Source organism: Etheostoma cragini, chromosome 8 (genome assembly GCF_013103735.1).
Source record: "Etheostoma cragini isolate CJK2018 chromosome 8, CSU_Ecrag_1.0, whole genome shotgun sequence".
Taxonomy (NCBI): domain Eukaryota; kingdom Metazoa; phylum Chordata; class Actinopteri; order Perciformes; family Percidae; genus Etheostoma; species Etheostoma cragini.
In genome coordinates, this window is record NC_048414.1 from 26757660 (window position 1) to 26768592 (window position 10933).

Sequence of the window (10933 nt, forward strand, 5' to 3'; positions counted from 1 at the left end):
ACACACACACACACACACACACACACACACACACCCTGTCACAGAGTGAGAGTGAGTTGGACATGACATCACTGTTCTAAAGTAGCACACACAGCACAGCGCAGGCAGGATACTGCCTTCCGTTGTAACACACACCCAGCTCCGCTACTCATGTAGCACACACACACACACACACACGCACACACGCACACACACACAAAAAAAAATGTCCAAAAATTGTTCAGAGGACAGCAGCTTTGGCATTTTGCACTGCTTCACAACACATTAGCTACTAAGTAGTCTGGGATAGAGCCTAAAAGCTATCATGGCTGCACTGTCCCTTTAAGAGCAAAGTGAAGAAGGGTAGTCTGTCTTTCCAGCTATTAATGGCAACCGGTGGAGCAATGACATCAGCGCTCTACATGAGGTGGAGGGTAGATGCATCGATGTAGATGATGTGTGTATGATCCAAAAGGTTTGGGCTCTTTAGAGTAGACTAAACAGTCTTTGTTGTTCACAATTTGGCTTTAGATGGCGCTGGCACTGTACAATTTCCACCAGAGCCTCTTTCTAGTGAGCTTATGGGCGGCCCTACAGTGTCAGTAATTGATAAAACAGAGGGAGGAAGGGTAGTTCTTTGAAGGGGTTCTTCCTGGTTTCTCTGTTCCCAAGCGGCTGCTGTGGAGCCCGTGCAAACACATACACATACACATGCAAAGAAAATAAATGATGCTAGATAGCCCCCACCACAGATATATATATACTGTATCAGTGCGAGGAAGCGGTATGTTCCTGGAGACAGTTAAGTCAACAGGAAAAGCCTCACGTCACAGAGCAACCATTTCCTTTTCTAAGCATGGACATTGTTAGAGAGTTGGTTGAAGGACAGGACGTTTCACAGTGGAGACAGTGTTTGTTTGCATTTAACACTGAAGAGAAAGTGTGTTTGCGTGTGTGAAGGGAAGTGAACACGTGAATGATGTACTCTCTAAAATTATGTGCGCCCTTTGATCTTGTGTGATTGCCGTTGCTGGTTTCTTCTCGTGTGAAATAAGCATAAAAACGACAGGAAGACTGGCGAGCCAGTGTGGAGAGTGAGTAAGGGTTACTGGCATGAAGGGAGACTAAAGTCAGAGATAAGAGAGCAGGACTGAGTGTGCCCGCCTGCTTTGTTCAAGGGCTATTATTGTACAGTTACATTACGTCAACACAATTACAAACACCTTCCTTGTAGTCAAAGCTTTACACGGTTGCCACAAATGGACATGTTAGTTACACAGGAGATAGCGTGTTATTGTCTCCTCGTCATCTGGCCCCACTCTACTTAGGGTTGCCATGATGGTGAGGTAAGGAAGTGCTGTTAATGACAATTGGCTCAACGTGTCCCCTGAGTGCTGTCAAGATGGAATAAAACAGACATATTAGGCCTCCAAAGGCAGAAAAACAAACTCACACATTCACACACACACACACACACACACACACACACACACACACACACACACACACACACACACACACACACACACACACACACTTTGAGCACCAAATAACCCAGAGACATGGACTCACATTCTCCAAAAGATATCGATGACACATGCGTCCATTCCAATCTAAGCATGCAAAGCACACACATAAACACGTTATACACTCATACTGAGGTCACTGTAAATACCCTGTGACACACACCAGCCCAGCTGTCTGTGAAGATGACATCAGAAAGTCAACTGGGAGAGATGAGTTCACCTTCAGCGCAGCATGATAATTAGCAGAGACTTGCTACATTAAACTCAAGAGATACAGCTAACTGGCTGCACGAGTCAGGGTAACTCATGAGTTCCCTTTGTCCTAGGTTGTATCCTACCCGACTGCTTCAGTTGAAAATGTACTGAACAGAATTAAAGGCTTGTAGGGTAGAAAGAAAACACACAACTGGGAAAGAGGGCACTGTGTCGCCTTCGGCAGTGTTAGCCAGTGGTGACTTCCTTTTTCCGTTTTCCACTGCCCACTTCATCACTTACGAAACTGCTCATTTTCCTCTTATGCCCTGTCAGAGCCGAGAACTCAGGCCTCCTTTGTTCACTGGTCCCCCCTCAACAGTCATTTCCTGCAACTAAATATTCCCATTTCAATTTAACCCTTCTGTTTTCTGCGGGTCAAATTTGACCCCGTTCCAAAACGTTTCTATATCAGAAATTTTTGTTTCTTGTAATGTGGCTGGTTTTCAACAGCACTCCTCAAAACGTAAAATAAATAACCAGTTCACTACTTTCATTGAATTTATGTGTTTTTTTGTCAGTTTCATAGCATTTGGAGAAAAAAACACTTGGTAAAAGAACTTTAAAAAATAGAGAAGAATTTCAATAAAATGTGAACAAATTTCAAATCAATTGACAAAAATGTGAAAAGATGTGGAAAAAAGTAACAAAAATGTCAAAAAAGTGACAAATAAGCTTTACATTTTTTCAAAAGGCTCAGAAAAAGGGTCGACAAAGAAGACCAGAACCTCGATAAAAAGGTTTTTCATTTAAAAATTTTACTCAGAAAAACAAAATGTTCCAGGTTGTCGGGAGGACAACATCAGGGTTAAGAGTGCAAGTTATTATCTCCCAGACGTGTATTAGGTTGAAGCTATTTGGATCAATTTCTGAGCTTTTGGAGGCTGTGCTGCAGATCGACGCAGAAAGCTGAAAGACGAATGGAAGTGGAATCCCGGAGATATTGACACACAACACCTGCCTGGCTGCTATGGTTAATGGGAGCTCTGCTGTTACATCACTGCACAATTGACTGCCTCGTCAATAAAAGCTCACCCCCCCTTCCCTGTGGCCTCTGTGTGTGTGTGTGTGTGTGTGTGTGTTTCAGTCTCTATGTAGCTTTCAGTTGCCCTCTTTAACTTGTCTGTTAATGGAGAGGACACACACACAAACACACACACACACACACACACACACACACACACACACACACACACACACACACACACACACACCACAGCCTGGGGGCATTTATCTGCCAGAATGAGTCTCCCCACATCACTCTGCCCCTCCCTCCATCGCTCTCCTCTGTGGTTCATATCCGCGGAGACATGACGCCATCCTCTGTGCCCCTCCAGCTGTCCCCTCCACTATGAAGGGACATTAGCATCTCAATGTGACCCCCCCTCACACAACATGACATCATTGCAAACATGTCCCACTCGGCTCCACAAAGGCTGTGCTGCAGCCTGGAGAAGTGATGGAAGTGTGTGTGTGTTTTAGGGGAGCAACGTGTAGATTGACAGACTGTAGATGAGGTGGGGGGACAATCGCTTTTTAGGTAAGACGTCGGGTTGGCAATGGCCGGAAATGACTGTATGAATAACATGTCATCCGGGCTGGTGGTTAAACAGTTTATTGATCCTCTATCTTAGTGGACTGATAGCGGGGCTGTGTCTCTTTGATCGGCTGCTGTTTCAGCAGTATTGTGTTATAGCAGTGCAGGAACATAAACCCTCCTGTAATTTAGCCTCAATTCACAAGTCTATTTCCACTGAGGCAATTCTATTTTTACCACGCCGATGACAAATGTGTGATTTTGTTGATATCTTTCTCTGAGCTAGTTTTATACTTCAGCTGAGAGGGACTGTACATGCACATGAGCACACAAAGAACCACACAACTAACAGTGTGAAGTGTGGCAGGTGTGGAGGGCTGACTGCTTTGAATCAGCTTTCTGATATGCACATAACGTCTACATTTGCATACACACTTATTATTTCCACCCATATTCTCATCCCTTTATGACCCAAAGGATCCAACCGGCATTTTTACTTTTTACTGACTGAGTAGATATTTTGTGCAAAATGCATGCAAGTGGGTTGGTAAAAAAAAAGGATTTTTGTTTCACAGCACATCAGCTCTGCATTGCCTCATCGCTCTGTGTGAAAGGTGTTATGTTAAACACCTGCAGTGCACACTGCACACATATTGATAACATAATCGCCACAAGACACCATTCTGCAGAGGGAGAGGGAGCAGGAGCGAGAGGAAAGCCAAGAGCAGAGGAGAAGAAAGGGAAAGAGAAAGAGCCTTTGTGATAGTTTTACATCTCAATGACCACGGGCTGAGAGAGCATGAGCACTATGTCATACCGCGGGTCACAGCCCCCCCCCCCCCCCCTCCCCATCCTTTTTCTCTCCTCTCTCTCCTCTTCTAGCTTCTCGTCTTCATAACGTCATCCCCTTAATCCCCCGTCTTCCTATTCTGTCTCTCTAAAACACATTAACTGCGCAAAACAAAAAAAGGTGAGAAAACAATTAGGGGGGTTTGCGATGTCGTCTTTTAGCCTGTTGTAGCGGTAAATCTCACTGTTGATCCAGCACACGTCCTTAAAATTCAGTTCACATTTATCTCTCACTTGCAGCAGGCCTGCACTGGAATACATCAATATCTGAGAGTCCACTGTGCCTTTGTACTCATCTGCAGTGCACAAACTGTTATCAGTGGCTTTCCTCTCATCCTGTACACACCTTCGAATCTATGCAACAGTGGTGCATTTTACAATCTCCAGCAACTTTTGAGTTTATATTACACAATCCTATTACTCCTAGATATGTATTGCAGCTCTGTAACCTCTGTATACAAAGGGCTATACTTCCTTAACATATTTCTTTTTTTAACCCAAAGCGATACTCTCATACCCTATTAACTTGCAGAAAAACACACACACACACACACACACACACACACACATACATCACTTTTTTTGATCTGAATCCAGGTGGATACACACCTCGTAGATCTCTCCCCTGCTTCATTCGGCGGACCCTAATCTTCAGCCTCATGTCGGTGTCCTGCAGGTCCGGCCAAAAACAGTCCTCCGCTGGGGCAATCACCACATCCAGAGGCATCCCCCAGATCACACTCTGTGTCATGCACGCACACACAAATGGAAATGTTCGGGTTCGGGTTCCCTCCACCGCCTCCCCCCCTCCTTGGAGCAAGCCCTCGCCACGCAAAAAATGTTAGAACAAACAAACAGAAGTGTTCTCCCTTAAAGGGCTGATTGAGATGAGCCCACAGGCGGAGTGTTACAATCCCACATAGACAAAACTCCCTCGGGTGCTCAAGTCCACTCTGGTCAAGTCAGCTGTTCCAGTGTCCAGGCGGCGACCTTCGGAGATCGGACCCAGTATGACAAAAACTAGTCCAAAATGTATGTGGACATGCTCCTCAAGTTCGCCCACAGAAATGCACTGACCACAAAAATTCCTAAAATGCGTCCTGCGTCAAAATTTAGTAAATCTGTGGTTTGGTGAAGAATAGTTGCAACACAGAGAGCAAAAGGAAAAAGAAAAGTGATTCGTCTGTATCGGCCGTACGTATGAGCCAACTGCAGCTGGTTTACAGAGAGCCTGTGTGTCCCTCTGAGCGCTCCCTCTGTCTCTGTGAGTCCACAGCCACAAGAGCAGCCCACTATTGTTGTGCTGCTCCACTATCCCTGTCTCTCATTCGCTCAGTCACTAGCTTACACTCCTCCCTCTCCCTCTCCCTCTCCCCCCTCTCTCTCTCTCTTTCTCTCTCTGCAAAGAGGATGACGGAGCTGCACTCTCTCCTCGAGCTCTGGAGGGGAATGAGCTCACTTGCCGTGAGCTCAGACTCTATCCTCCCTCCCTCCCTCTCTCCCTCCCTCCCTCCCTCCCCTCCACTACCTCCCTTGCACCCTCCCTCTCTTGTGGAGCCAGCGCTCCGTCATAGCTAATGTCTAAGGCATGTAACCACATTCCTTACTCACCCAACAAATATGTGGCCACCTCAGGGGCCTAGCTATGGAGCAGGAAGGAGGCTAAAGACACACTACTACAACACTATTTAGATAGATAGATAGATAGATAGATAGATAGATAGATAGATAGATAGATAGATAGATAGATAGATAGATATTAAAGTGTTGTAGTGGAATTATAGTGTTACCGCAGCAAAATATCAGTCACGAAGCACAGAATATAAATATAAATGAAATACTAGTTGATTACAGGGAGGACAGGGACATGATTGTGTTGCATGACATTTTGCTTCTTAAGACGATAAGTTTACTATGGTTTGTGAAATATCAAAGCAATAATAAATAAAAACAGATTCATTTGTTTTCAGTGTACTGTACTCACAATTAATTTATATTAAATACTGAAAAGGATTTGATATTTGGTTGATTGCCTTAAAAGTACTGTTGCCTTGAAGCAGATTGCATTTGCTGCAGAGGGGGATTACGAGTGTCTGGGTGTTGAAAACTGATTTGTTTCTGAAGGTGAAGGAATGCGTGTGACGCCGCCGTGTTTCCTGCGCTGGTTCATGTCTAACGCGCCTGTCTTTGGACACTGTTCTCCTGTTCTAGGAGGAAAGGAAAGAGAAAGAAAATGAAGCTACGGAGACAGGAGGAGGAGGAAAAACGGAAAAGAAAGCAGATAAAAAGAAACAAAAGGGAAGACTGGAGGTGATGAGACGACCAAACGAGCTCGTGGTCGGCAGCCATTATCCCATGTGACAGGCCACAAACTTGGTACTTTACTATGGAATGACAAACATGCAGGCCACAAGTCCAGCTATGGAGCTACATGCAGTACAGGACTTAACATAACATAACTGAAGTAATTATTAGGCTCATAGAGCTATTTTAAATAAGATCTTAAGCCCCGAAAGGTTAACATAAGTATGTATAGCTGATCAATTTAACATGGCAGTTCTATAGCTGTCATTTTAAGTCACTCAAATTCTTGCTGGTAATAGATAGCACAGATTCTTTAAAACAGCACCTGTCTGACCGTCTGTCAGTCTCAGGTTGAGACATCATGATTACATTCAAACCAGGTCAGATGGACTTCAAGTGCATTCGGTCATCGCCGCAGTGAGCCACGCTCCAAAAAAAGGCAAACAAGCTTGTATAAGTAGTCTAGTTAGGGGGCCAGCTGCATGCTCACTGACTGACCTCATCTCATCGCTGAAGACCCCTGAATGATCACACACGGGTGAGAACGGCCTTCTGTCACCCTCTGTTTAACAGCGGGTCACTGAGAGAGAGAAATGGGTCACTTGGTGTTGATGAGCTTGGTTAAAAAAATGTAGACATTGGTTTTGGGAGGATGTCAAACCAAGAACAAACATGGGGGATTACACACATACACATACACACACACACACACACGCACACACACAACACAGCTGGTTGGAGCAGGTGTGGCACAATGGTCATCTAAGGTCACTACACTTCAAAAACACCGCTTCTCCTTTTTCTGTGTGGCTCGAAGCCATAAAACCAGCTTTAAAACACACAACTTCCTAACACCTGCCAACGCACGGCAGTGGAAGCCAACAGCAACAAAACAAAGTAGCCACTGGTGTTTTTAATAGTCCAAGTCTTTGGAAATCCTAAAGCAAACACCATGCCCTCACTCTCGTTACACCCCCTCTCCTCCTCCAGTCCTCAGCAGGGTAACAAGGCTCAGAATAGTAGGCGTGTTAATTAGAGGATTACAGCCAAGACGCTATAAATGACAGCCGGGCCTTTTTTTATTGACTGCACATGTGTGCGCTGCTGCGACAGAAATAGGTAGGACGGTACCTACCCCCCCCACACACACACACACACACACACACACCCTCCCCTCCCCTCCACTGACATCTCTTAGATTTAGAGCGTGCTTTTATGGTAGAGGACTTGTTACTGGGACAACGCACAGTTTACACAGGGACCATCCAAAACACACAGGGAGAGATTAGGTGGAGATGAGTATGAGATAGCGGTGTAAGACAAAAAAAAAAAAAAGGTGTATAAAGGCCAAAGGGGCGTTGGAAAGTAGAACATTTCTCCACTGGGAGTCCCATGTGTTTTGAGTGGTGCAAAGAGTAGAAGAAGGGTTTATCGCTACAGTAAGTTACACTTACGTGGAATTTGCCTTGGTGATACATAACAAACATAATGTACAAGCAATTTGTTTTTATATTAACCCTCTTGTTGTCTTCCCGTACCAACATTTTGTTTTTCTGGGTCAATGTTTTCAGTTAAAACCTCCTTAAGACAATTTTGTCACTTTTCCCAAAGTTCAAGTTTTTTGTTGTTGTTTTGAAGTTTGTGAAGGTTTCTTTCGGCATTCGTTGTCACTTTTTGACGATTTTTGGGGACGTTTTTGCTTCCTCCCCTACATTTCTGTCACTTTTTTCAGTTTTCTTAAATCTTTTTTTTGCTTAAAATGCTTTAAAATTCAATGAAACACTCAAATTCAAGAAAAAATTGTGAACTGATCAACTTCAGAGGAGCGTTGTATGAAACTACCCACATTCAATTTGGTTGAAGGAAACCCAAATTTCTAAATTTAGAAACCTGAAAATGGGTCAAATATGACCCCGAGGACAACAGGAGGGTTAACATATATAATGCTCTATCTGCACTTTGACGGCTGTCAAAAAACAAGTGAAAACACATTTGGATAACATGTTTTTTTTGTGTTTCTTGTAGTTTTGTAAAGTATCACAGGTATTTGACTGCAAGTATATAATGTACTGAAGTAATGGTGCTGTAAACTGACAGGTGTGACCTGAAAGTTGCTCATCACTTTGGCACTTTGCCTGTAATTCTTTTACACAGTAGATTTAACATTTACTCCATTATGTGGGTGGGGTGGGGACGGCGCAGTGTTTATGACACATGCCTTGGTTAGGGAGACACGGGTTTGATTCCCACTGCGATACGTCACCGTTGTGTCCCAATGAGACAATTAGCCCCTGGTTGCTCCAAAGGCGTGCCACCTCTGACATTTATAGCAATTGTGAGTTGCTTTGGATAAAAGCTTCGGCTAAATGACATATAATGTAATGTGGGTTTTGTAGATGGATGTTTTTTTCTGTTCTGTAAGAGCGATTCCCATTGCCCTCCCCCCTTTATCTTCTGTTAAATAAATAGTTCTAGTTGTACTTTGACTTATTTTTGGATTGTTTTAACCTACTTTGTATATGCTTTGCGCTCATATCTATGTTCCTTTTTCTCTGTTTCTGCATGTTGCAAAACCAATTGCCCTTTAGCTACTAATAAAGTTGTAATCCACAGTCTTCAAGAAGCAGCGCCTTGCACCTATCGGCACAGTCTAAAATTACCAATGCAAACAATTATTCCTAAAATGTGTATCTATATTTATATTCTACACAAAAACCTAGCATGGAAGTTTGTACTAACATTAAAATATAAGTAAAATATTTGTCTTTTGATATATTTTGTCAGAGCCCGGACCCACATCCCTCCTCTGTGAGACAGGCAGCGAAAGGAGAGTCATCTGACACCTCGGCTCATCTGTCAGGATATCACGGAAAAGAGAGACGTCATTCTCCAGATAGGGCCGGTAAGGTGATGAGGTAAAGTATTTGAGTTCATCCTTGAGTGTGTGTGTGTGTGTGTGTGTGTGTGTGTGTGTGAACCCATGTGTTGCAACCATGTGTGAAGAGGACGAATGGAGCAAGGTGAGAGGAAGACAAGGGAGGACATTGCTGTTGGGGTTAGACAGGACGGGCTAGACAGTTATTTGCCCCAACATGTGTAAACACAAGCTTAAGTGCACAAGTGTGTGTCTGTACGTGCATGTGTATTAGTGTGTGTGTATGTGTGTGTGTGTTGATAGTGCTGGTTGTCAGGGGATCAGTAACAAGGCTTCTCTTGCAGTGATGTAATGCCTACAGGAGAACACAGCTGCCATGCTTGGGGGGTGAGGTAGTCACCAGGGGAGGGAGAGGGGAGGACGGATGGAGGGATGGAGCAATTGAAGGTGGGGGAGGTGATGGAGGAGATTGGGGGGGAGGGGGGGTTATTAGCTAGCCGGGGGTACTGGAAGTAATTGGGGGGGGTTTGAATCCTTAGGGAAATGGTAGCTGAAATGACGTAGTCATATTGCAAGGGGACATGATATGTGTGTATAACAAAGGACCTGGACCGATTTGAAAGTAATGTATTCATCCATTAGATATGTCTTGATTTAAATCGGGAAACAACGGCCGAAGCATTGACGTTGATGCTTCAATTTGATTGGATGACCTACTTGGTCAGCTCAAGCCTTTCATTCACTATAAAAGAACTCATCTCAACCCAGTAAGGTTACCAGAGAATCCTGCAGTTTCTCTGAGAGTCCTAAGTCCGGTTACCCTCAAGCTCCTTCCGGCTTCCGCTTTGTCGCGTGCCGCTGAGAAATGTAGAAAGATGCGCGCCTTCTGGATTTAAAATCCTGGTGCGCCATTGAGATCTATGCCATTTTAACATCACATTGGTGCACGCATGCTTCCACAAAAGCGTTGTTTGGGGTTTGTATTGCAGCCCAGCATTAGTGTGTGTGTGTGTGTGTGTGTGTGTTACACGTGTCAATATTCTCTCCTTATCCATTTATAAAAACTCCCTTCCTCTCGTCTTCAGACGGATAATTGAGCCGATTATGTCAAAAAGAAAGGTTGAGGAGATGAGGCAAGATGGAGGGATGTGGTTCTTAGAGGTAAAGACAGCACTGGGATTAACTACTTGGTCATGTGGGTGTGTGTGTGCATGCGGTAGTTTTCGTCTCTATCTGTGCAGCCTGGACGGAGGCCTGAGATGCATTAGTCATGCAGAGGACCCCCTGCCCTCCAAACAACTTAACCCCCTGGAGGAGCTCAGCACCCGGGGCTACTGCAGCGGTAAATCTATCTCACTAGCCAGAAATTAGTTTACACACACAGATATACAGATGCATACACTCAAGCAAGCGCATATACAAAGACACACACACCAAGAAGGAAAGAGAAGAGGGTAAGCTATCAAACACACCAAGGGGGGCTTTCAGGACCAGACGGGCGCTCATAAACCAGATGAACTACTTAGAAATCTCAGTTGGAGATGTTTAGAGTTGTGTGTGCGTGGAGAAAAAGGCGGGGGGGGGCAGTTAAGGCTCAATCTGAAATGCTGC

General features: G+C 44.4%; 1 protein-coding gene across 4 annotated transcripts in view; it reads right to left on the bottom strand.

The window, feature by feature from the left end:
* Positions 1 to 10933, bottom strand: part of dusp8a (dual specificity phosphatase 8a) — a 45332-nt gene that overhangs the window by 3770 nt on the left and 30629 nt on the right. Inside the window, exon 1 of one of the 4 annotated variants that reach the window (XM_034878758.1) lies at positions 4753 to 5599. The exons of the other annotated variants lie outside the window; for them this stretch is intronic. Within the exon in view, the coding sequence (XP_034734649.1) occupies positions 4753 to 4894 (142 nt within the window). The 5' untranslated portion in view covers positions 4895 to 5599. Of the gene's footprint in view, positions 1 to 4752; positions 5600 to 10933 lie in introns of those variants that run through there. 4 annotated transcript variants of the gene reach the window in all.